The sequence below is a fragment of the Euwallacea fornicatus genome, chromosome 17 (genome assembly GCF_040115645.1).
Source record: "Euwallacea fornicatus isolate EFF26 chromosome 17, ASM4011564v1, whole genome shotgun sequence".
NCBI lineage: Eukaryota > Metazoa > Arthropoda > Insecta > Coleoptera > Curculionidae > Euwallacea > Euwallacea fornicatus.
The window spans coordinates 879,327-906,192 of NC_089557.1; the positions used below are offsets into that span (position 1 = coordinate 879,327).

At 41.0% G+C, this 26,866-nt stretch overlaps 2 protein-coding genes across 14 annotated transcripts; one reads left to right on the forward strand and one right to left on the reverse strand.

Moving 5' to 3' along the window:
• The first annotated feature begins 39 nt into the window (after positions 1 to 39).
• On the forward strand, positions 40 to 2,138 carry LOC136344405 (CDK5 regulatory subunit-associated protein 3). Its single transcript, XM_066291835.1, has 2 exons — positions 40 to 518; positions 575 to 2,138. Exons 1-2 carry the CDS (start codon positions 183 to 185, stop codon positions 1,760 to 1,762), a joined length of 1,524 nt encoding a protein of 507 aa, XP_066147932.1. The 5' UTR covers positions 40 to 182; the 3' UTR covers positions 1,763 to 2,138.
• A 337-nt stretch (positions 2,139 to 2,475) lies between these two features.
• Positions 2,476 to 26,236, reverse strand: LOC136344401 (ankyrin-3-like). 13 transcript variants are annotated; one of them, XR_010732950.1, is made up of 34 exons: positions 19,398 to 19,522; positions 18,714 to 18,821; positions 18,237 to 18,369; positions 17,858 to 18,021; positions 17,344 to 17,601; positions 17,065 to 17,289; positions 16,694 to 16,970; positions 16,479 to 16,639; positions 16,219 to 16,422; positions 15,982 to 16,126; positions 15,773 to 15,918; positions 15,562 to 15,717; positions 15,353 to 15,502; positions 15,158 to 15,304; positions 14,893 to 15,076; positions 13,763 to 13,855; positions 12,960 to 13,094; positions 12,803 to 12,908; positions 11,753 to 11,851; positions 10,365 to 10,589; positions 10,156 to 10,316; positions 9,892 to 10,103; positions 9,635 to 9,842; positions 8,925 to 9,250; positions 8,739 to 8,876; positions 8,304 to 8,493; positions 7,913 to 8,248; positions 7,512 to 7,631; positions 7,170 to 7,454; positions 5,994 to 6,797; positions 5,044 to 5,673; positions 4,621 to 4,769; positions 3,700 to 3,752; positions 3,278 to 3,350 (listed from the first exon to the last, which is right to left on the reverse strand). XR_010732950.1 is itself a non-coding variant. In XM_066291825.1 (33 exons), exons 1-33 carry the CDS (start codon positions 26,057 to 26,059, stop codon positions 3,056 to 3,058), a joined length of 6,825 nt encoding a protein of 2,274 aa, XP_066147922.1. In that variant the 5' UTR covers positions 26,060 to 26,236; the 3' UTR covers positions 2,476 to 3,055. The 13 variants fall into 13 exon arrangements, 9 of the variants coding, with proteins under 9 accessions (XP_066147922.1, XP_066147924.1, XP_066147921.1 ...); XR_010732951.1 differs by having other exon boundaries at positions 3,620 to 3,752; XM_066291825.1 differs by lacking the exons at positions 3,700 to 3,752; positions 4,621 to 4,769; positions 19,398 to 19,522 and adding exons at positions 2,476 to 3,179; positions 25,958 to 26,236.
• Positions 26,237 to 26,866: the final 630 nt, after the last annotated feature.

Consider the following 26,866-nt stretch of genomic DNA (forward strand, 5'->3'; position numbering starts at 1 on the left):
AAACAAAAGAAAATCGGCGCGATTACTTTAGACAGAGCAATCAAACGCCACCAAATCAGCTGATCACCATAATAATTTGACGTCACCGAATTATTGCTAAAATATATAAATTTCTTACCAATTTACTTGTTATTAACTCTTAACATATGGACATTTAACAACCAAACAGTCCCTACTTAACGATGGACGAGCAAAACATCCCTATCGACATAAACACCACGAAATTGCTGGAATGGCTGGTGTCCAGAAGGCACATTCCCAAAGATTGGCAAACCAACATCCTGAATGTGAGAGAAAAGATCAACAATGCCATCCAAAACATGCCCGTGCATGAAGGCATAGTGAAACTAGTCAGCAGGCAGCACATTAACTATTTCCATTGCATTAGGATAGTCGATATTCTCAAGGAAACTGAGAAGGACAGCAAGAATATTTTTGGAAGGTATGGATCCCAACGCATGAAAGACTGGCAAGATATTATTGGGGCCTACCTGAAAGATAACATTTATCTGGCAGAGGTAAGAATCTTCTTCATATTTGCTATTTAGTTAATCAACCAATGTCTTCTTTTAAGGTCGCCTCAATGCTGATCCGTAATGTTTCCTATGAAATCCCAAGTCTGAAAAAACAGGTCCAAAAACTTGAGCAGCTGCAAGCTGAAAATGAAAAAAAAATTAAAGATTGCAATAAATCTGAGGCAGCCGCACAAAAGGAGTTTAATGCTGCATGTGAGCAATTGGGCATTAAAGGAGTGGACATCAAAAAAGAACTTTTAGAATTGCTAAAAGAGCTTCCTAATATCTACACTGAAACTGCTGAAAAAATAAAAATTGTAAAGCCTGCAATAGAGCTTTATATTGCCTTCAACAAATTCCTTTCTGGTCAAGACATTGATTTCCAAATTTTGTCCACATTGACTTTCTTAATTAACAATGGCAATACTACAAGTTATGAGTTTATGTATGGAGAAAAACCATTGAAAATTGAGGAATCAGACACTCCAACATTAGCCAGTGAAGTTGAAAGTAATGAAATAGATTTTGGTAATGAAGGAGGAGAAATTGACTTTGGAGATCAAGTGGTTCTGGAAAATCCTCAAAGCAATGGCTCCTCACGAGGCTCCTCCCAAGAGGAATCGTTTGAAATAATTAATTATGAAGACATTGACCAATCACTGGAAATCAATTTAGAAGAATCTGGCATTGTAGTGGAACAATCTGGTCAGGATGGTGGAGTCGCCCGTAAAGAAGAAGCCCTTACAATTTTGGACAATCCACAATACAGGGAGCAGATTATAAATGACTTAACGGAGCTACAAGCCTTTATGAAAATGAGGTTGTTTGAAATGTCCCATGAATCCGATCTACTTTCAGTATCCCAGATGCAAGACGCACCAATCATCTTGCAAATGCAAACTTTAGAAACCATCAACAATTTGTCTGATTGTGTGAACATTGCCTTGGACAGTTTGACCAACAAAAGAATTCAGCATTTGCACCGGATTAAACATTCACCAAATTATATGGACATTTTAATTGCAAGTTTAAGGCAGAAGTTGAGTATTGGGGAGAGAATGAGGGCAACAAAAGCTGTGCTTGAGAAGAAAATTAAGGAGAATGGAGAGGAGATTAGGAAGTTGGATCCTGTAATTAGGTTGCTTATTGAGAAAACTAAGGAATTGCAAAGGGAGATTCAGGAGGACGTTTCTAGGAAGTATAAGGGCAGGATTGTCAATATAGTGGGGGGTGTCAATATGCTTTAGAGGTGTAGAACATATAGCGAGAAATATATTTTCGTTTTATGATATGATGAAAGGTTTTATTATTGTATTGTTTGCTTCTGGTGTTGTGGGAGTGAATATGTAATTGATATAAATATACTTAATATATTTTTCATAGTAAATGTACCTGAGTGTAATCAACCAGTCATACACATTGTTGTGAAATACCTTAAGGATTTGTTAGTTTCTTATATCCATTTTATTCATCAGATCAGGATTTGTATGAATAGAGCATCAAATTTTCTAAAAACATCTTCAATTATACATCAAGAAATTATTTCTACCCTCTAAGGTTTTCCTTTACACTTCGAAGCGTATTTTTTGTATTAATTATCGCAATATAATAATTATATTAAAATTCTTGTAAGAAAACTTTTACCTTGGTGACAGAAAAAAAGACTTAAGAGTCTGTGCAATTTGGCGTTGTACAGGAACAATCTGGAGAGGATGGCGGAACGGATGATGAGGGAGCAGGTCTTTAAATCCTAGACAAACTGCAATACAAGGAATAAATTATAAACGGCTTAATCTGACTCTTCTTCAAACGAGGCGATTTTAAATGACAAATGAGATATAACAATACTTGCAATGGCCCAGAGGCAGGGCTCGCCGACCATCTTGTAAATGCAACCGTAGAAACCAAAATCAATGTGTGCACCTGCGTGAATATTGCTTAGGACATCGAAATTCTCTAAAACTGTACACCACACATTTATTTCAGAAAAACAAATCGTCAATTATATATTAAGCAACCATGTCTACAATGTAAGGTTTTCCTTATCGCTTTGAAGCATATTTTTATGTATTAATTATCGTAATATAATAAATATATTAAAATTCTTATAATAAAATTCTCAACTCTGTGACAGAAAACAGGTTTAGTACCTTTGCAGCACCTTATAAAATATCGACGACAACTTATACCTACACAAGTTAAAATCTGAATCGGTTAACGATTACATAATATAATATGAAAAAATAAATTTCTATTTTATTTCAACGGGTCGCCGTTTTGGGCAGAACGCGGATAATTTCAAGACATAATCCAGGCACTATACTCCATACGAATTAAATAATTGCTCTTAACGTAATATCATTTCTGAAGCTTACAGCTGCATCTTCCGCATTCTGGCATTACGAAGTAATTTTATACTCAACTGCACAATAAGGATTTTTAAAACTTTATGTAACAAAAATCACCAGTAAGAAAATACTGCAAGAGCATACTAACATTATTATACGTAAAATAAGATGTCCTTAAGAATTAAAAATCACTTAACGCGGATTCCGCTCCTCAGACATGAATTGGTCCAGGACGTTTTGCATGGTCTGTCGCAGCTCTGATTCATTGGGGGACGTTGTGGAATGACTGACGAGGGTTTTTATTGTTTTTGTGATTCTACATAGATTTAACAACGATACAAACAGCGTCTTTGAGTACAAACAAAGTTATTTACACGACAGTGCATTTAAGATGTAGCTAGTAGGTATACTCACTTAGCTCCAGTTACTGGGTCGATTTCTTCTGTTGTAGTTTCAGTGTATTGAGGTTCTTGATGGTAAAAATCCTCTAAAACATTTTTCTCGTCAATACAAGCATGCACGACTCAACGAGATATATTATGAGTCCGCGGGAAAATAACTGAAAAGCGTCAAATGAAATTCAGTTTTTTTTCCTGCGGATCTAGTTAAGCTCACGCAATCAAGTTTGCATTAACAGCTTTCTTATTGTTATGCGCAATAATGTGTGAATTGTATATATTAAATTTAAGCTTGTTATTAACAAACTCATGCCACATTTGGTAGTAAAAGGAACCATCTACTCTTCTAGCAAGTTACCTGATGCTGGATCAAAGGCAAAAGCGGTTTTAAATGTGCTCTGATGCTGTCAGAAATCACAAATGCACGCGTTTACTTACTGTATGCTGAGTGTACTAGCAAAGTTTAAAAAGCGACTAAACTTAACGACGAGCTGAAACGAAGAAAATTAACGGTTTATAGGTAGAATAAAAGTTGCAACCTCAAGCGAACGAGTTACTACTATCCATTCAAGCGACAAATCGATTAAAGGGGTAAATGTTACTGTTCTGGAGTGGGTACTACATCTCTACGTTGGATAACTGTTTGTCTCTGCCCATGACTTATTTATTCTTGCGTTAGGAACAACGACAGTTCTTGAATGCCACCGTAGCGATTGCTATAGAATGAGTACAGTACCACTACCACTATTCAAAAGATTCATTTTGTACCTAAATTCCTGCTATTGAGGAAGCATTGGCAATTTCGTGTTAGTTCAATTATTTTATTTCAAGCTTTGTGGTACTCATAGGGGAACGACAATGATATAGAAGAAAGCAGAATAGGTATAAAGCCTCAAGAGGGTGTAAAATGGTGCCGCAGGAAGAAGAAAAACATAAAAATAGTACAGAGATAAAACGGCCGATTGCTACACTGTTTTGACGCCAGAAAACTGGGCGAAAAATGGCATTATTTCATCTCTAACGTCCGTTTTGTGTGACTCACTCACAATCCATAAAATCGCGTCTTGACAGCTTGATATATTTTTAGTGGAGAAAATGAACCCTTCGGCACCTTAATTAGGCACGTTTAGCTCCTAGCTCGGGTCTGATTACACTCAAAGCTACATCAAAAGTCGCAGTAGCTGGCTACTACAATCAAACAATTATTTACACCAAGCTTCGGTTTCAATTAAATTGACGTACCATCACCATGAAACCCGCTTTTGCAGGTGCGGGTACCTGATATGAGTTTTGCGTCAAAATTATGTAGTGTGTGGAAAATGAGTGGCAACTGAAAACAAAATCTAAATAATTGCATACCATTCTTAACGACTAGTAGTGTGCGAAAAGTGCCAGAATGACCATGCTTGTAGCGATTGCGAATAGGGACCACACTAGAGGAACGTACAAGGCATGCCAGGGGGCAGCGGTCTCTAAGCACCGTTTTTGGTCATCGGGCAGGCCAAACGCTTTTAATGTCGTAGAAAAAGGTTTGTCAGTGATGGAAAAAGAGTTTCTGATGGACCAGAGCAAATTAACATTAAGTTACTAATAGCATTGTCGATTAGTAAGGAAGGTTAGTCGATTCGGTAAGTTAATGTTAATTTATCTGGGGTTAATGGATGATTATAATAAAAATTAGGACACATCGTAACTAGCAACACGTCACAAGATGCACTGAAAAAACTAACAGCTAATTAACGACAATTATCATTAATTAACATGCATTAATCGTCTGCATACCTGAGTCCGAACTGAGCTCCGCCCCTTCTTCGTGCAGGGCAATGTCTGACCCGCTAGAACTTCCCACGGGCTGGGCCCCAGAGGCACGGGCCTTCTTCAAAATGCCCTTCAAAGGGGGAGAAGCCCTCCGGGAGTCTTCCTCGGAATCTGAGTCTGCACTTGTCGATTTTAGTGTCGTGATCGTCGTGGTTTCCATCAACCGGATCGGTGTAACTTGGCTAATCACATCCGGCGAACTAATTACCATACTTTCGGTCTTCAAGACCGGAATTTTGCTATTCGACAAATCGTCCCAGAGGTCCTCTTTGGTCATCGCAATCGGATCCCCAGAAAGGACGGGAATTTTGCTTTGAGGACTGTTTTCCGTGGTGATCCTAGTCACCGTGGTTTTGACTATGGGATCCGTGGTCACCGTCTTTATTATTTTACTAGTAACAGTCTCCTCGTCGTCTTTGTCCCAGTCGATCTCCTTGGAAATGTTTGCGAATTCCTTCAGGGGATCTTTGGAGTGTTTTTTGATCGTTTTCACTTTGGCGCCCTTCATTATAGGGATTTTACTAAGGAGTTCATCGTCCGCAGGGGATTTTAATTCGGGTAAAGATGGCTCGGGTTCGACGAGGGCAGGTGGACCTGCAAAAATGTTTAAATTAACAATGTTCTCTTGTAAATGTAAAAATTGACAACCAACTTACAATATTGGGTGGCAATCTGGAATTTAAAAGCTCTGAAGCTCTCTAATTATAATACAGCATATGTAATGTACAATATTTGTATGATTGAAGAATTAATTAACTCGCGTTTAAGGTTAAATTTTAGAAACAAATCTACGCTGATGGCAAAATAAATTGAGCAAAACGTCTTAGGTGATCTGATTAAATACCTAGACTGTATTAATTCCGCCTCTGAGTCTTCCCCCTCCCCAGTAAAAACAAAAACAATCCTAAACTTACTTTGTTCGCTCTTGCTTTTCCCCTTCTTCTTCCCCTTCTTGTTCTTAGACAGCGGGATTGAACTCCTGGGACTCACAGGGCTTAACGAGTCCGCACTCTGCGACTCCGAAATGCTCGAATCTAAGCTTATCACTCCCGCTTCGATTTCTTTCTGTAAAAACACCGAGGAGTCTTCCGCGGGTTTGCTCGGCAACGGGCTGGAAACCTCGTTTTCCAAAAATTTAAAGGCTTCTTCGCTCTTTTCCTGAATCGCACTTATCGAGTCATCCTTCAGGCTCTCCAGATTGTCTAACGAGTCTTCGGTATTGGTGCGGATATCGTCAAAGATGCTATCTGCCCTTTCTTCCACTGTGAATCTTATTTCTTTTGGCTTTAAATCACTTTGTTGCAAGTCATTGACGACGTCCTCGGCTTGTCTAATGACTTCCTCGACTTCTTGTTCCGCCACATCTCGCACTGAAGTTTCGAGATCATTTTCTGGCGCTTGGAAGCTGACTTCCGGCAGTTTTTCTATTACGTGGTTCTTGGACACCTCTTCGAACACAAATTCCTGGTTTCTTTTTGGAGTTTTCAAGCTAATATATTCCAAATCGATCTCGTTGGAAATGTGGTCCTCCTTACGCTTGGGAATGATTATGTCGTCGTCGGGCAGAAAATCGTTCCGCTCTTGGTGTAAAAATGTCAAAGTGTCGCTGACGTTTTTCTTAAGTACCTCAATAGCATCCAAAGCCGGGGGTGCTTTCAGAGGAGTAGAAGTGAAGAGACGCTCTTCTGAGGGGACTTCGTCCGCTTCTGGTGAAATTCCTTCGAGAAAAACGCATAATCTACTACAAATTCTACTAATTCTCATCGAATACCATCGGAAGACTACTTTAAGCCTTAAAATTAGCTAAGAGTGAGGTGCCGGTTAGAGGTGAAAAGCATAGAGGAAAGGAACGTAAGAGGCCCCTCAACCAGTGCGCGAAACTAGAAGAAGAGATGAAAGCGCTTTATATTAAAAATGGGCATGACAATGTTAATAACTCTATTTGGCTGCAACTAAAAAATAATCGTTATCAGCGGCGTTACATGGGGGCAAAAGGAGTTTTCAGACATATATTATTCTAACACCAGAGACAAAACAAAAACTCCTTTTACTAATAAATCTCAAAAACTACCACATTTATAACAAAATACCTTTTTGGTTTTTAATTTCCCCTGCGCTATTTTTATTGATGACGTCCTCTTGTACTTCCGTTGGACTGGGCGGAGGCGTAGCCCCAAAAGTATCAACCGTCGTTTTGGGTATCACTTGCAGGCTGTTGAATTGCTGCTCCAGTTCCTCGAGCATATTTTCCTTGTTACCGTTCGCTTTCGAAACATTGTCCAAGGTTTCGGGTTCTTGCTGAGGAGGCAGGTTATCTAGATGAGCGTCACTGAAGTCTTGAGCCGTAGAGTTTAAGTTGTCGTTGAGGTTGTCGTCTGAAATTTAGTTGCAGTACAAGCTAGGACGTGCAAGAAAAAATCTGTAGTGCCTACCGCTCTTCTCGCTTTTTTCCAGTTTTTCCTCGCTGCCACGATAGGAGTTATCGAGGTGTGTGTCTCTTCTTAGAGATGTGTCTCGAGAAGGTCCCAATTCGTCTTTTAAGGTATCGAAACCTATGAATAAACACTCATGTCACAAAAAGTAGACATTGACTCAAAATAATTACAAAACTATGAACTGATAACCGGCAGTGTTACACACTATATGTTTACTTGACCCAATGTGTCATGATAATGGATTTTAGTTAAAAATTAAGAATATGATGTGATTAAGAAGGAATGAACCTAGAACCAATTAAAAACATAACTTCAATCGGATACTAAATCTAGAAATTATTTAGCGTCACTCATGGTATATTTTTAGTGGTGCGATCATTTTATCCAGAAGTTTATACCTGATTGATCCAAATGCACCTTCGCCAACGCCTTCTCCATATCATCAGTGACCATTTCCACATTACAAATGCACTTGTCCACAATGTCCTGTCTTCCGATCTTCGTCAGCGCCCGTTCCAACTGGTTCCCAGTGGCCTTATTTGTCTTCTGTCGCAGCCACAACCTGAACATTATAGTCGCCTGTTGTGGGCAATTTTCCGGATACTCCTCCTTAATTAATTCAACATCAGACGGAGCGATGTCCAGTTGAAACGCCAGTTTCTCCCAGTCCTCATCCAGCAAATTACAAATGTCGGACAGGCGAAAATCTGCGCGATGAATTGTTTCAGGTTTGCCTGAATGGAGAAAGATCTATGCTCGCGATCCTGAAGGTGGATTCCGGTTACTTACTGATTCCGCCGTGGTGCAGGTAGCTATGGTCTTTACTGATGGACAACAGATCGTTGTGGGAATTTCTGTCCGGCTGCACATCCTTGGGTAAAATCAGGTTGAGGGTACAAAGAGGGTTGCTTTGAGTGTAGCCGGTGCGGCCCAATTTGGGCTCCGCCATGAAGATGATTCGACCTACTGGATCCTCATCCTTGTAGGGGTTTAAAAATTTCCATCATTACGTTTGCAAAATGTTTTATAGATTTAAAAAGATCCTAAAGATATGTTAGAAAAACTGGACATGGTTGCAAAAGACTGACAGTAGTAATGACTGTCAATATCTGACTCACAACAAATAACACATGAGTCGCATAAAGACAAACCTCAGCTGGCCAACTAAGACCCAGGGCTATGAGGTCAACGTTTTTTTCTCCAGAAAGCCCAAAAAATACTTACGTGGTCCTTTAGACGCATGTTAAACGCGCATCTGTTCTCTTTGAAAGCTTTAAATCCGAGTTTTGGCTGGTCGTCCGACTGAAGAATCGGCACCAAGTTGCCGGCAAATTCCATGTAAATGTCCTTGCCTTCCAAAACCTAAAGCCAAGTGAATCAGACTTGTTGAGACGTCTGCAAGAAACTCACCTCAATATCCCTACTTTTCGCTACTTCGGCGAAATGCTCTTGATGCTCCAAAGTCTTGTCCTCCTTATCGTCGGTCATGCAAAATACGCGAATTCTGGCTTCCAATTGGCTCACGCGTTTGGCAAAAACGACGAATTTCGCCATGAACGGCACATGGGCGGCTTGCGTGTACAATTCCGTTGCCATTTTGGCGGCATCGGCCACATTCCGGCAATCCATTAACCAGAAACGTGCGGACACTGTTGTGGTAAAGGACACGCAATCTTTGACAAAGGTCAATGGCGTGGATCCAGTGACGTCTTCCCAGATGGCTTTGCTTTGACCTCCTTCGTAGGAACAAATATCATTCAATATCAGAAATTTGTCAGGAATGCTGCCACGAGTAGAGCATGCAAACAAAGAATCTACCACATTGGCGGAACTAAATTTTACCTGATTTAGTTCCTAGTGACGCATGAATGGTAAGACAAGAGAGTTTTGCAACAATATAGACAACATTAAGGGGTTCTATTAATACATTTATCGTGCATCTAAACCAATTATCTCAGTTGCATAATCTTTGATGATCTTCATTTGCCCATATTTAATCAAACGAAATGCTCCGCATGCAAATTATTCTCGGGCACAAAGAACAATACACGTATCATAGTGGAACAAAGTGAAAATCGACATATTTAAGGATACCCATCGACACTCATAGCCTTACTTACCGGTAATTGAACACAGGAGCCGTAAAGTCGTACTGGAAGCCCCTTGGTACTGGTTTATCATCCCTTGAGAGTGAGCTTTTGGCGCCGGCATGCTGAGCATTATCGCTTTGTGAAACTTTCTTCTCCGCGGTTCCACGGTCACTATGGGGGAAACTGCCACTCCGTGACCGAGCAATTTGGATACCAATTCCAATTCGATGCCTTGGGCCTAAATTCCCACCATCACTCCCACTCAGTTTACTCACATAAAAACAGACCTGCAATCCCACTCGAATTTTCTTAGTCAAAGCATTCGGGGGAAACACTGCTTGCACCATGGGCACCGCCGAACTGGATACGGTTCCTCCGTCGGGGCCGATGGCATGAATTTCCTGCTTAATCCTCGAAACTACTGCGAAATAATGCGGGAAATCGTTGGTCAGGATTCGAGTGATGCGATTGGTGTGCAAATCCTCTAATTGGCTCAATTCTAAGATACCGTTTTTTAAGGGTGAACTTTTAACAACGTTGACGTTCAATACCTTCCCCGTCAAAACTATGATTTAAAACGTCCTGAATGGCCTCCTCGCTGGCCTCCAAGGTATGCTCCTTCCAGGTCTCTCCATTTTCGGATCTCAGTACAATAATCTCTCGATGTTTACCGCGTAGAGAAGCGAAGTGGGGCACTTCAATAATCACCGGACTAAAACGAGATTTTAAGTCGTTTAAACGAGTTTTCTCACCGACTTACCCTAAAAACTTGGCGCCCACCGGTGCCAATTCTAACAGTCGGCTGGCCAGAGCTTCGCCCTCCATTAATGGGGGTGGGTGGGGCGCCCTATGTGGTCGCACGTAGCGGCACGTGACCCGAGTGGGCGCATGAGCGCATCTGGGCGGAACAATAACGCGCACGCCCGAATGACGGCAGCCGCGCATGGCGCCTCCGCGTGCATCGACCAGGAAGGAAACCAGGAAGCTGCAGAAGCAAATAACGTTTACCGCTTTATAGAGTCAGCAGAGGCAAAAGCAATGACAACTCAGAACCGGGTTAAGGGCCAACCTATCGAAGAATTGACAATTTTACCAGCAAGATGCTACGAGAGCGCGCTCAGGATTTATTTCACTGTTTCTGCATATGAACGTTGTTCTCCTGGTAAAGTTCGCGAAGATCGCTTAGGTTCGATGGTCGGCTAATAAGAATCCGGGGATGAATTGTCATTGACAGGCAGTAGGTAAATGATATTCTCGAAAAGTGTTTAGTGTGATGTGAGAAAAATTTTATTGCCATTAACTACTGATTTAATGGGGAATAATATGATTGAATAAATGATTAAATATTATGTAAATTATTGTGGATTAAACTTTCGAGAAAAAGTGACAAGTAGTAAAATATCAAGGCAGTTACAAAGGTTGTAATATGTAACAAGTTTACAGCTCTATAAGAGGTTAAAATCAAATGTTAGGTTAGACACTGTACACAAATACGAGGGCACTTACTTCTTCCAATTGGGGACACTGCAGACAAAAGGACACAACGATAAGGTTATTAGCTTTGTACCAGGTATATACAGTGCTATACAGAACCGTCGTATCAGAATATGCAGGCATGAGTCATTGGTTGAATTAATACACAAATCTCATACCTGCACATTGAAGACCGGGTTTTAGCTAGATAGGGGAATTAGTATGTATATAATATTTACAACACTCAGAGCAGGCAAAATCGAAAGTGCTGGATATACTACTGAACACACAAAGATTTGTACAAAACCTGTCAAAACTGTCAAACTTTCCATCAAAATATTCCATTTAACCCAACTGAAGTGATCTCTATGCTCAATAATAATGGCTCCTATTACAACCCCCATCATAAGGGTCAGTGAACTAAGTAACACCAATCATCAATAATTTTGAGCACACACCCTGCAAAACCAATGCACCAGTGGTGGAAACATCGTGTTCATCATCACATATAACAATATAGTGCTGCCAATGCAAACAAAACAATCACCACGATGTACCCCCAAAATCACGCCTCATCATCAGTGTTGATTAGTAAATATTATTTGATCAGAAAAAATAGTAGTGCGGCATTCAGTGCGTTATCGACCGGTACGCATCGGTCGTTCGGTTAAGTACCTTTCTCTGCATAGGCCTGTCCCGGGGCGCTTGGGCTTGGGGCCCAAATGTAACAGGGACCGATCGAGCACCACCCACTCATTGCTCAGGTCGAAAAAGCTTCGAATACACATACAAACTCGGTTAGGGAGCTTTTAAGCGGGCAACAGCGGCAGGTCGAGCCTGTCATGTGTTGCCTTTTAGGACATAATCAACAGGTATCAAGACAGTTTTTCTACTAGTGACATTTTTTAAAAGAGGGATTGTCTAAAAGGTCTGCGGCTAAAATTACATACTTCTAAAAACGACCAAAAAACCACCTAAAATCTATTAAATACTTCAAGTTTCTGGCAAAACAACACTGAGCTTTCAACAGGCCCATCTCATCACTCTTCTAGCGCCACCTAGATGCCGTTTTTCCAGCTAACCAATCATATTACTCGACCAATTGCGCACCTTGCACCACAGTGCGTTCTCTCTCTAATCTTATGTGTAAGACAAAATTAGCAAAAAAGAGAAGAAGTTTTGGATTTGGCATGCAATTGGCTCGCGATGACTCATCAAATCAGTACTCATTTCTTATAGTTATCTACTCGTCAGAGATAACGTAATTTTTGCGAGTAATGCGGGATGGGCCCATTGTAAAGGACTTATTAAATCGCATACCATGAAACAACTTATTGACTGCTAGATAAAAACATTCAGAGTATTATTTGAGGAACATTTCAAAACAGAAGTGACTGAATGATTTTAACATGTATGATAACAAAAATCTCATTCATGAGATCACTTAAAGTCTCTGATGCCTCATTAATCTGTACCCAACAAGTCCACCGCTAATTCAACAAATGTCGTTGGGCAAAATCTATAAAATCGAAACTGTCTTGATAATTTTTTAAATTCCGAACAATCCGACAACTTATCACTTTTGGAAAGTGCTCTAAAGCAGCCTCGTTAAACACAATAATTAAGCATTAATTCGAGTTAAATCAAAAATAACCAAGTCTGTGAGCCACAAAGAACTTCAATAAATGTTTAATGTTAATTTTGAAAACTGAAAAAAGAACTTACCCAGCTGTGACTGGTTGCCTGTTGATGTCCACATTATCCGGCTGTGAGTGGTACTCTTTGACGTGCTGAGGCTGAATGATCAACTCGCTGCTCACATGGGAAGGAGCTGCAAAGCCAATGTTATGATTCGACATCGAAACAGCCCCGGAGCATGTACCCAAAGAATTCCTGTTGTATTCCCCCTTTTCGTCGTGGGTAACGTCCATCCGCATGGAATCGTCACCCAGCGATTTCATATCGTCCACGGTCATGTACTTGTATTGCTGCTGGTCGCCCAAAAGAGGATCGTCACCTAAAGACACACGCACAACTAAGTTCTCGAACGCAAAAAACGGTCTTCGACTAAAACTGAAAGTGTGTGGGAGCCGCTATTATGCAACCGATTGATTGATGATTGCGAAATTAGTGTTTTGAAAACAGTGCGGATATGTCGCATACAGAGCGTACTAAATTATATTAGGTTTGCCATTGTTTTGTGCACCCGTGAACCGCCCTATATGTGCAAGAGAGCAAGATGTTTCAATAGAAAGTACGAATAAACACTGCTACAGTCAAAGCTTCCGCGAAAGCATGAAGAAATTTGGCACTGTACTAGCTCGAAAGAGAGACGTAAAGTGAAAGTTTTTTTCGGGTTGATATCGACAAGTGGTGGCGATAAGATAGTACGGGGCCTGCTCGAGTCGGGAGGATGTAACAAGTGTATCGATAACGCCATACGTTACGCAAGTCAGTGTTGATTGTTAATTATACTCGTTAGTCAGTAGATGCATAATACATAAATACCCAAGAAAATCCACTAAAAAAATGCGATAAACGGTGGTGAAGTCGATAATGTAATAATTGAAGCTTCCCTTATCTAGTTTTATAAATAAGATATAAACAAAAGCGTAAAGCATAAACTACTAAAGAAGCGATATGGCAAATGTAATAGGTACAACATTATGGGTACGAGGAACTTACGTGTGTAGGTCATTTGTCCCTGGTAATAGGGCAGATACACGTGCTGCGCATGCGCGGGCCTGCCGTATACCACGGGCGGTTCGTCCAGTCCGCCTGAAGCATGCAACATACCAACCACCACCCTTTTTAGCTGCTTAGAGCCATTCCCAATACCGTCATAATACATAATAAAAGAGACCGCCCATTTAAAAAAAATAAATAAATAAAAATTAAAAAAATAAATATTGAGATTCGTGAAAGCAATCGAAATCAGGAAGGTGCCCCGACAATAGGCTGTATAACTTTATTTAACAACACATTCTACAAGGTTAAAATGAAGCTAAGATCATATAGTCATAAATTTGAATAAACATTCCATAATCTCTAGGGATCTGTACCTAAAGAAAAAGCTGAAACAAGTTTTGATACCTAGTATATCTCGGAAACTTAGTATTTGGGGATTCGTGTCTGCAAACTAATTACGGAACACCCTATAGAAGGAACATACAAGGTGCCTTTAAACGGTTTTAAATTCGCAACTAATAATGAATTTTTCCTCCTGCTCATCGGCTTGACAAGAGGATTTGTAAATTTTCACGTGACATGTTACGCTGGACGGCCTCATTTCATTTAGCAATTTACATTATCTATTTACATAAACTAATATACGTGAAAAGGGGGAAAAAACCCTCTACAAAAACCTCTCTTCGTAGGTTTCTTCTCGCTGCTTTATACATTATACCCACTATTATTTCTTTCCTAATCTTTCCGTTAATCATTTAAATCAACGAACAAAAATAAAATAATAATACAAAATGCACTTTTGCGGAAGACAATCAACGACACTTTAAATACTATAGGTTTCTTCATGAATCATTGATGATCCCACGCAGCAATATGTGAAACATAAGCAGAAACAAAACCACTACGGTTACGGTTGAAGTCAAACGACAAAATTAGAAGCCGCAAAGTTAATGCTAATCTCAAGACTGCACCAGGAGCACTTTTATTAATTGACGAAAGGACTTCAAAAGATTCAGTTTAGAGTCATCATTATCTTAAACAAAAAAAAAAATCTTCTGTTGCCCTTTCATAAAGCGAAACATATCATTTCGAGACCTCAAAAAAAGGTACTGAATAAAAAAACTCACCGCCTTCATCCTCGGAATCTGACATAAAGGTCTCCTGCATGGCCTCTGGAGCGACGACCTTGTATTTCTCCTCGATATTCATCGTTGTAGTTGTGTTAATCGTCGTTTCGGTTACAACTTTCAGCTCTTCTACCACGCTTATGTATCCCAATTTCTGGGCGATTCCAAGAGCAGTTTGCCCATTCTAATTTCAAGAGGTCCAATTTAAAGTAACAAGAAATCAAAACAGAAAGAAGGGAGAAAAAAAGTGAAACTTTTACCTTACCTGTGTCACAGAGTTGGGATCGGCCTTGTTTTTCAGCAAAAGACTGATCACTAAAACGTGTCCTTGTTGAGCAGCTTGATGCAGTGGCGTATACCCAGCACCGGTAACAGGGTTCACGTTTGCCCCTTGTTCTATTAGCAGCCTCACCTAAACAAATGTCACAATACCTTCAGGAAACTCAAATCAAAAACTTACCATATTAACGTGTCCATGGTGACAGGCCACATGAAGTGGTGTGTATCCGCCCCTGGTTGGAGCATCTTTCGAAGCGCCCGCGCGCAGCAGTAACTGCGCCACTGCGACTCTGTCCTCTTGGGCGCAGAGGTGCAACGGCGTCAGCCCGTTCTAAAGACAAAAAACGGGATGAAAAGGAAATATTAACGGGAAGAAAAGCAACTATGAACCTTCGAGGTATGATTTGGATTGGCTTGATGCTCCAAAAGCAACGAAGACATGTCCGAGTGGCCCTCTTGAGCGCTTAAATGCAAAGGCGTAAACCCGGCTTTAGATTCTGATTCGGCTTGTGCTCCGTATTCCAAAAGAGTCGTGGCAATGTCCATCTGAATATATTCAATTGATTTAGTGTTTATCCCGATTATTTGCCTGCAGACATACTTGATTTTTTCGAGCGGCAATATGAAGTGGAGTGTGCCCATTTTTTGCGGCTTCGTGAGGGGATGCTCCTTTGTCTAGTAGGAGCAATGCAACCGGCTGGTGATCGTAATGTGCGGCTACATGGAGAGGCGTTACTCCATTTTTACCTATGTGGGTAAAATTGTGTCAGCTAAGCTAACAGAAATAGTACGGATAATCGCTACACATACCTTGAGCATTGGCAGGAGCAACTCGTTGTAGCAGTAATCTAGCAACATTCAGATGTCCGTACTTCGCAGCCAGATGGAGTGGCGTGAAACCCTTTTTCGTGGTGGCGGACAGGTCGGCGCCATTGTCCAAAAGAACTGAAGCAACCTATAAGGAAAATATAGGTGGAGGAAAATAGTGAAACATTCATAAACCGATCAGATAGTAAAGCATTATCTCTCCGAAATAAAATATCTTACCTCTTCCTGTCCCTCTTTAGCAGCAATATGCAAAGGCGTGTACAAGTCTTTAGTAGTAGCCCCGGCTTGGGCTCCGTGTTGCAAGAGCAACATCACAATGTCGACGTTGCCAAGGCGGGAAGCCACGTGCAAAGGCGTCTGTTCCTCCCTAGCTTTGGCGTCCACAGAAGCTCCGTTTCTCAGCAAGATCCTTATTATATCAGTCTGCGAATTCGCATAATTTACATAATTCGACTATAGCTATGTTAGTGAACACTAACTTGATTCGCTCTGGCCGCCAAATGTAAAGGCGTCTCTCCCCGCACAGTGGGAATATCGGGATTGGCTTCATGTTGTAGAAGGTATATCACAATGTTCATGCAGCCCATGAAGCTGGCAACGTGCAGCGGAGTAAGGCCACTTTCAGTTGTAGCACCAATACCTTTAATGAAACTCCTCATTGGCTAATTTTCAGCAGCCGGTACAAACAACTTACTTGCTCCATGTTTTATCAATAATTCGACCATCTTCAGGCGGTTTTTCTTGCAGGCGATATGCAACGGGGTGAATCCATTCAAAGCTCTGGCATTGACGTCAGCTCCGCGTTCCAGAAGCAGTTTTGCCACTCGAACATGACCACAATGGGCCGCCACGTGCAAGGCAGTGAGGTAGTCTACAGTGACATCGTCCACTGGAGCTCCGTGGTAAAGCAGAATCCTGGCTGCGTCCACGTGTTCACCTTGGGCGGCCATGTGGAGAGGCGCCAAACCATTCTGGAATGTCAAATCGATTTTTTTAAAGAAATGCTAGGTGGCTTATCGCTTTAATGCTAAAAAATACGCAAAGGACCGTCATTTTTTGAATTACCTTCGTTTTCGCATGAATGGGAGCTCCATTCTCCAAGAGCATATCGACGACTTGGTCGTGTCCGCTCCTGGCCGCACAATGCAACGGCGTCAATCCATCCCTAGTTTTAGCCTGAATGTCCGCCCCTTTAGCCACCAAAAGGGTAACCATGTTGATTTTACCCCATTTGCTGGCCACGTGAAGGGGGGTGATATTATGCTTGGCCGCATAATTAACATTGGCACCCTGAGAATAATATCAATTAAACAGGGAAAAGTATCACGAAACTAAATATCTTACTTTATCATAAAGCAATGAAGCTACTTTGTCGTTCCCGTAATGCGCCGCAATATGCAAAGGAGTAAATCCGCTCTTTGAAGTGACGTCGGGGTTGTGCTCGTTCTGGAGAAGTAGAGTGGCTGCTTTGACGTCATCTTTTTTGGCGGCGATGTGTAGGGCGGGAAGTCGCACTTTGCCTCTTGTGTCGTTCTCCAAGAGTACGGCCACTACTTTATCGTGCCCCTGTTGCATCGCCACTGCTAAGGGCGTAAATCCGTCCTAAAAAATATATTCAACGATAAGAAGAATCATTAAAGTCGTGAGTGGAACGCAATGTTAGTTAACCTGAACTAATGACCGATTTATTTCCAGGCACATTTGCCACGCTAATATGAAAACATACAAACTGACATGTTTAATAGCAGAAAACAGCTTTAATTAGATAATTGTTGTTGGCTAACGTTTTATGGTCAATTAGAGCTCGATCGATAACAAAGCAAAATCATTTGTGATTCTGCCGTAACATCAAACTTACTTCGGTGGCTAAAGTCTGATTTGCCCCTTTGGATAAGAGGTACTTGACCACTCCATCGTGGTTTTCTTGAGCGGCCATGTAAAGAGGTGTAAATCCATTCTGGGATTGGACATTTAAGGAGGCTCCATGTTGTACCAACAATCGAACAACTTCTTCTTGACCAGCTACAAGCAGACATATTTACGATTATAGTTGATTAATGGATGTTTTATTGAGTGTTACTTAAGTAAAAGTAGTTCAATTTATAATGTGAAAACTGCTACAGAGGTGAGTCAATTCTTTTAACAACAAGTATGGAAGTCAAGAGGTCATCATTTAATCGACGTGCTGTGTATTTCAAACAGATTACATATTTTGAGTTATCTTTAAAAAAACTTACCAAGTGATGCAATGTGCAGGGCAGTATTGCCCTTCTTAGTGGCTGCATCGACGATTGCCCCTCTTTTCAATAGTTCCCTTGCAATGTCCACATGTCCATCCTTAGCGGCAAGGTGAAGCGCATTTAGACCATTCTGTAACAGAACAAAAGCTGGCAAATTTCGAAGAATAAAGTACGGCCTATGTGAAAATTCAGTCGAAAGAAATATATTTTGCGTTGTTAAATCTATCAAAACGAGACGAACAACGAATCCCTAATTCAGGTACTTTCTCTATGTTCCCCTAATATTATAACGCCATCTGTTCAATCGCACTGGCTAAATTTAGCAGGTGTGACTCGACCCTTTTATTGACCCCTTGAAGCCCCTATATGATTTATAAGGGCCATCACTATTCCATGCATTTGCAGCACTTCTAACGGTTTTCTGACATTTCTCCTACTTCGAATTTGATTATCATCCGTAACTATTTCTCTTACCGCATTCGACGTATTGATGTCTCTCACAGTTCCCGAGTCCAAATATTCCTGGATTTTGTCCAGCTGTCCAGCTCGGGCCGCACGCAGAAACGCCGTGTTGGGGTCAGTCTGAAAACAAAGACACATCATCACAGCGATTTTTCCACCACAACCATTATTGTTTAAGACCCTAATGAGCTCTTATACGAGCATTTCTGCGAATTATCAGTGTATTTCAGTCGGTGCAGAGCCATTTGACACCATGTCGACTGTACATATGAAGTCTTTACGAGCTGAGTATGCGATTTAAACTCTCTTATTACTATGGAGTTTTGATTCTACTACGTATCTGTTGCTAGAGGTCTCCATAAAACCTGCCACCAAGAGTTTTCACGCGGGGTAATTGTTTCAATTAGACTTGATATTGAAACTTGACAAGTGCACCAAACGTTATTGTTTACAGTCATGCAACGTTGGGCACGAGATAGAATGAGAAAACACCCACTGGGTGATATCGCAATTTACATACTAGACACCTATTAGAGAGGTTTCCTTCTTGTGCTGCCCACAGGGAAGATTTCGACGATCTGGTTGTGAATAATGCAGTTACAGACGGTGGAATTTAACACGAGCAAGGCAATAGAGTTAAATTATAAAGCGCCACTCAACTTTATGAGGCTTTCTGGATGATAAAAAATTGCTTACAATCTTCAGGAGTAGTATCTTGCTGCTGTAGCATTTCCGGGGCATTCGCTCGCAAACCACAAAGGGCCAAATTCGTTTCTTCAGTCTTATTCGGCGAACTTTATTCATCGCTTACTTGAACACGACCACTTCTAGACTGGAACTGGACTATTGGGTTATTAGCAATCAATTTATTAATTGGATTAGTTTGGGAATGGAGGGGAAGCCATTATCGCAACATTCTCCATCATCCTGATGCACAGTTAAAACCCAGTATACTTGCACTTTAGATTTATGGCCATTGCAGCATGTTTTGTCAGTTTCGTTTCTGATGCTAAAGCTGATGGTATTTAATTATTCATTCCTGCCATAACATCGGCGTTATTCAAAGCAGAAGTTGCTTCAAGGCTGTCGCTCTATACAAGGGAAGCAATTACGTCGTTTTCCAAACTAAAAGCTACGTTCAAAGGCGCTTTATGTAACAGCTTCCAATGGGTAGAGCGTGTTCGGACGGCAATCTGGGTTAATTCTCTATGCAGCAGTGATGTAATGCCGCTTATCCAGGCTCCTAAAATTAGACATTTTATGTAAAATGACAATAATCCATCGAGCCGCCCATTTACACAACTTAAAGGGCATTTTATGTTTGCATTGCAAATCTTTTGACTACTTGAGTCTGAAGCCCGAGTAAACGGAAATCGATTCCCTGATGATTTCCCGTGATTACGGCATCTGCCTTACGAAAATTGCCGGTCTCAGCGAAAGGATTTCAATTGCGATATTGGCTGCCTCTGCAATCTCCCGTTTCACCGCAAAGAGCATAAACAACTGCATTATTAATAGGTGAAAAGCTCTGGGGCTCGATATTTCAAGCTTGAACCATAGAAGAAATCCCCATTTAACTGTGAAACTGGCCGCAAAGAACGGTACTCTTGGTGAGACTTGCTCCTCATTGTCATTGCACCGTGTTAAAAACCATGACACCATTGCAACTCGCGCACGGGTTCATGAATTAGCTTATCGAAATGATGGAAAATGATTCTGTAAAGCGATAAATGAGTTAAGTAGAACGTAATAATCATGAAATCTAATTAGGAGTCCATTAGTGAGGAGTTCGATTTATTGTACTATATAAAAATGGGTATTAACCCACGGATTAATCGACTAACTACGCAGATTATACAGAGTTGTGCAACATGCTAATCCAAGTCGCTACCGGCCTTATGGGGAGACAGAGCGGCAAGGTAGCAAGGGCGGCGGACGTTCCTGGTCGGCGGTTTTTCATGGAGGTAGGGGGGCGGTGATTAAAAATTTCACTCACAGCGCCAGACTTGCTAAAGGCGGCCCTGGTGCAACTTTATACGGGCTTAGAACTCCTGTTAGCGTCCGTCATCTTCACATAATGCTTACCATAGAACGCTCCTTAAATATAAGGAAATCAAAAGCTCACAACGTCTGGATGTTCAGGAACGTGCAGCCCATCAGTGCGTGAGCTAAACACCGTGAGTAAATCACTACGATTTTTAACGGTACATTAAAGAAAAAAGGAATTATTTCATAAATTATTTTCTGCCATTTATAATGAACTGCTCAACCTGAAAATAGACTCAAAATGGCTGCCACACAGGTTGGTTATTGTTAACAATTGCACATCGAAAAATCATTATGGCCGCCGTAGATGCATGGCAGATATTCATCTCGCGCATCCGTCAAATTTGGAAACCACCCACCCCTCTCCCCCCGGGGTTTTTTTTGAAAAAGATCGGGACCTTTAGGCTTGCCCCCTCTCGGCGACAGGCAGAGACAACAGCAAAAAGTACTGAAGAAAAGGTTTTCAAACATCACGAAATAGTTTTATTCCGGCTCGGCTGTATTATGGAATGAATTATGTAAATTTTTTGATGCGATATGGTGATGTGGGCATAAACGATCAAGGTCAGCCCTGAATTAGCTTTGTCGACCGCCACCGACTGCGTCATTTTGAATATGTAATTACTGGTGACATTTAAATGGTCTGACGAATATTCATTTGGTTTTTACAAGGACCTAAATGTAAGGAAAAGTGTTACCGACCACTCCGAAAGGCGGAAAATCAGCGTTGTTTTTACCCACCCGTTACACTTATTATCTGATCCAAAAACGCCGTGGACAAACATTTTTCAGAATGCAAGGTTCCATGTGGTACTGCCGTTCCTACTTAATTCGCAGTCAGTACCCGCAACTAACGGGACATGAAACACACGTGCTCAACTCATTTTTTACCGAGAATTTCAATGGCGTATTCCACAGTTGCATAATTACACATTCTCGGTTTCGTTATACTCATCTAATGTACCCCAATAAATCGATCCTTAAATAGATTTGACACGGACAACCCAACGGGTAAGCAATGCAATTGAAACCGGTCCTCCAATGGAATTGGAAAGTAATAACATCTAGTGGTTAATGATACGATGAGTAGATACAAACTCCATTACATATAAAAAAAGGATTAGTCATCATCCTTTAGTTCTGGTACTGCTGCTGGTACAGTTACAATCGTATTTAGAGCAAGAAAACGAGGCTTCGGCACACATGATGGCACATCATCCTTAGCGATAAGATTTACAATAATTGACGCCGATGTGGCTCTACTTGTAAGTTTTCGATGAGCTGGGAGCAATTGCGTATACTGGGCGTCCAAGATTTTATGAGCAACGAGAGTCTCAAAAGCCCCTAGAGATAGAAGAACGCTTTAAATTCAAAGGCTATGAGATGGAGGCATAGGCTGGACAGCATTTCCAGCATATGAAGTGGCTCAAAGAAATGCGTTAGGATTCAACTCGTTTGTGTCAAACGAAACTCCCCGGTGTATAACTTGAAAATTGTAAAAAAACTGTGATAGGCAAGCATATTATCGCGAGGTTTCGGTGCCATAAATTGGTACTTAAATAGACTGGGGTTACGTGATAGAATTATCATTAAGAATTAAGCCGTGTAATCAAGTGCTTGATGGAACTTAAAAATTGAAGCGACAATCGTGCCTCACAAATGGTAGTTAATTAGTATCCAAGATTTGACCAATTACCAAAACTCACAAATCCTGTACTGGTACCACTTAAGCAGCAGTAAATAAGTGTTAGATTGTACCTTCCACCTAAATTGAATTAAACCTCTGCACCATGAAACCCAATACAAAGCCCCATTCCTAACAAACAAACTAAAACGGTTTATATTGATTTACCTATTATTTGAGTGGACTTTTGTTAACAAGGTGTCGAGTGGGTGCCGAATAAATCATACCCGGGAATTTATTAAAGTTAAAAATTAAGAATGATCCATTATACACGTCGAAACTGATTAGAACCTATACCCGAGCGCAATTTAAACTTGTTTAGTTTGTTAAGATATGCGGCGTGGAATAAGGGTTCCTCGTTTAATGGTCGTTAAAGGCACTGACACCATCACTCATCCCTCTTCATTGATAGCACGAGTGATTTAAACCTCAATTCTGAGTAAAGGGGTTATTGGATATTGATTACAGATTCGGAAAATGGCAACACGGCGATTCGAATTTGTTCCCAAAATCTGACTCTGGATTTTGACAAATATATGACCGCCCCTTCGGTAGACAGTGTTGCCAAATGACCCTAAACTCTCTAAGGGCTCAACCTAAACCAATTCTGGATTAAGTAGCGATCGCAGACACATACTTAAGTATGGAATTCTCCAAGTGCGGTTCTGTGCTGAAGGGTCGAATTTCCGCTTTGGAGGCAAAACAGCGAGAAGAAATTTCATTTTTGTGAGCTGTAAAAACAGTCTGTCGTCACGCCGTATGCCATTGCTTTGGATGAGGAGAGAGAGAAAGAGTTCATCGACTTTTACAACACTAGTTCATTATTTTACTACAGCAATGGTACTCTCGGAAGTGTGAGTTTCGGAGCATGAATAATTGCTTTATTTGGGAGTATACGCAGAAGTTTTTGAAATTTCCCCAATATCATCATTTTAGAAATAGTCCCGGCGACTTGTCCGCTGAACTTCTCCGACAACAAATCCAACCTTGATTTTAATAATAAACCTCTCGTAGTAAACGAAACCACCTACATGCCGAAGTATGGGCCTGTAACATTAAAAACGCCATTTAGACGAGTTTGTTTTATGTAGCTTTTACTGTGCAACATCTGTGCCGGCTACGTCAATGGAATGTGGGTTAATAAGCCTGCTTACGTTATCCAATATATCGCAATAAAAAAGAAGACTCGGACCCTGCCCTGCCGCAGCCTTGCTACTGATGTAAACTAGGTCGTGCTAAGGGTGAGCCTGGACGAGGCGACATAAGGGCGTGGGTCCGCCGGGATATCAAACCCATTCACGAAATTAAAACTACCATTTCACACGATCAGGATTATGAAATTTAATAAACACCTGATTACGCATCAGGGCAATTAGGGGACGTTAGATGGGCGTGGCAAAGTGCCACGGGCCATAAGGACAGGTGATTTACGTACGGCATTTTTGACCCAACCCAACTTGGCAGTGCGTGAAAAAATGCATAAGTTACACACAGGATGTCCATGTTATGGATCGATAGCGAGAAATGCTAATAATGAGGTCTGTCGCGTCGTTCTGAGACCGGATCAAGTGATCGATAATTTGACTCTTTCCGAAAGTGCTACTTAAATAATATTTATGATATAATAACGCTAAATTAAATTCTATTTGGTCGAGCGCCGGCGAGATGTAGATGCTAATAATAATGCTAACAGTACTTCTGGGCCACTGGTTGTGCCGACCTCATCGAAAGCCGAATTCGAGGATGCCCAGGACGCTTTCTTGACAAAACGCTTCACGAAAATATTTGAGCAAAACGGACGATGGTTTACGAGAATGGCTTGGCACTGACCAACGGACAATATCAAAACAATCCGTAAAAAAAAAAAATTCTGATTAGCGCAGTGGGCCACAAACTTTCCAAAGTGACGCTGACGGGTCGTATGACGATTGGTGCTGAATTCCGTGATATTTCACGAAACATAAAAAGTAAGTTACACTCGGAGCATAATGAGTTTTTCTTCGGAAACGTACAGCACCACAAAACCCGACATGATTCACCTCAAATTATAAAATGTGTAAATGCATTAAATAATCGCCTCGAGTTTACCAAAAGCTTAAGGTCGTGTGTTTTCTTACATACGTAAAAAATGAAAAACAAACAATACCCGCAGGGTTGAACTGAGCAAATGTCGCCCCCCGTAGGGTGGGTAGTTTTCAGACCAGGCTCTATCCTCATAAGTGATTGTCCTTTTTATTCAAAAATGTTCATGCACCGTTTTGTCAAGAAAACGGCATCCTGGTCAGCCGTCCTGGGTCATTGACCAAACTTCACGTACACCCCCCCTTGCAAGGCCAATACTTAATGCCCAACAGAGAGACTACCTAATGTCTATTTTTCACAGAGTACAAACACCTTAGGACACGGAATTAGATCACAATCTGTTTATTTATACTCGCAGGTGAGTTGACTACATGCACTATGCAGGAGTGAAAGAAAGCTTATTATACAGAACAGATTTACGCAAATTCAATTTGGTTCTAAAATATAACGCGGAGAAGAACATTTTGGCAGAGACGATGGCGAATGTTACCTGCCAGAGGTTATGCCGGGGATTCTATGAAAACAATACAGATTGTTCAATTTGAAATGTATTTGCACAGAATAACATTGTCTGCGTAATTGGGAAAGAGACTATGTATTTAAATAGCGTTTTTTTGGCCTTGAATTTCATTAGTATAATGTCACACTCGTGCTTATTAGCGTAAGACAAATTTCCGTAATACCTGAATAAACCTGTTTGGGCTAATCGACACTCCCGTATAAACCTTAATGGCTTAATTTGAAAGAGCGTGGCTCCACTTAGAGAAAGGGAAATTGGAAATAATTAACGTCCACGATTGATTTGGCAAGAATGATTAGAAGCCAAAAATAATTTTAAAAATCTCGCTATGTGGACCTGGAAATGAGCGTAGACAAACAATGCAAACTGTGGCTTAATTACATTCTCTACATTGACCGATTGTTATTTTTTTTTATTTCTTTGGGAGTAACGTCTCATTCACAATCGGCAGATGCTGGGACAGGGCAATTGCACACCATTCTCAGTTAAAACTTTTAAGCCTTTAATAGGAGCTCTGATGAAAACCCTCTTTACGTTGCAAAGGCTTCAATTAAAACAAATCTGAACAAACTATACCTACATTCGTCAGCTTCATTTCGCTGTTTTATGCAAAAAGAAAAAGGATGAATAGAACTGAGATGGAAGACAACTTTTCCCACCACAAAAAAAAATGGTTGCAAAATTGTAATTATCGCTGATGTAGAATGGACAAACTAGCGTTCAAATTAAGGAATTTGGTATGTTTGGGACTCCTCGAATTGCGGGCGAGCGCCTCTGTGCCCATTTAAAATGCTAATGACATGTATTATTCAAGCATCCGGAAGCAATCAGCCGACTTCCAACCGGAGTAGCGATGGCTCTGATTTCAATTTAATTGCTCATACATATTCACCGAGTGTTTTGGGCAAATGCGAGGATAAATACCTGTTTTCCCGTCCTGGGCAAAGTTTCCATGTTAGTCCCGTTGACGACCGGGGCCTTCTCGCTGACCCCACCGTTCGGGGTGCTTCCATTCCCCAAAGCCATTCCCGACAACACTACAAACACTAATGTCGTTTTTTCCGCGCGCTTCTTACAACGCTATCGCATTTTCCGGGTTCTTTTCCTTACTAATACCGCTAATAAAAGCCGTAGAATTCACAGACGCCCGACACATACACACACACGCTCAAAACCACCGAGAATCCACGGAACTTTTTTATTTTCTATTCATTCCCACAGCTTGGAGGCCACTTACCCTAACCAATCAGAACTCACCTGGCTTTTATCGCTTGTTTTTGTCTATATCGTGACGCATTTGAAGGTGATTCGTCGAACGGAGGTCGTAGCTTTGCGGGATGAAGCCTGCACGTATTTAACTGCGCGGTAACCTAATTAGGGCGTCTCACTTTGCGTCATTCGATAAACAATGAGGGGCAATCGGGACAGATGTCTGATGGTTGTATTGCGCAAGGATCGCTGCTGTATTACATTTACGATTTTTCTTGACATATGGTGAATAAAGGATACGGTTCCTGATATTACTTAAATGAAACCAAACTCGAGCGAGTCTCGCGAATTTCTGGTTTAGACGATAATTTACCATAAGTGTTACGACCCTGTATGTTCACCATCGCGTATATATATATATATATATCTAAAACGTTTCAGCAGGCGAAACAACTAAATCAGCATTACGGCAGATCGATGACGTTATAGCGCCACAGTTTTATGATTTATTAACGTTTTATATCGTTAACGTTTTCTTAATTTACTATTTTTTACGGTTTAACTTTATTTTTTGACCTTAATGATGATTCATCTGTGCCCCTTGACTCTTTCCATTAAAGCAGC

What these genes read in the sequence shown, in the direction of transcription:
- LOC136344405 (XM_066291835.1), top strand. Translation starts at nt 183, where the DNA reads ATGGACGAGCAAAACATCCCTATCGACATAAACACCACGAAATTGCTG. An exon ending in ATAACATTTATCTGGCAGAG is followed by an intron (nt 519 to 574) that starts GTAAGAATCTTC and finishes TCTTCTTTTAAG; the next exon opens with GTCGCCTCAATGCTGATCCG.
- LOC136344401 (XM_066291824.1), bottom strand. Translation starts at nt 19,505, where the DNA reads ATGAATAAAGTTCGCCGAATAAGACTGAAGAAACGAATTTGGCCCTTT. An exon ending in ATCCAAATCATACCTCGAAG is followed by an intron (nt 15,503 to 15,561) that starts GTTCATAGTTGC and finishes TTTTGTCTTTAG; the next exon opens with AACGGGCTGACGCCGTTGCA. An exon ending in ATCCCAACTCTGTGACACAG is followed by an intron (nt 15,077 to 15,157) that starts GTAAGGTAAAAG and finishes TCTTGAAATTAG; the next exon opens with AATGGGCAAACTGCTCTTGG.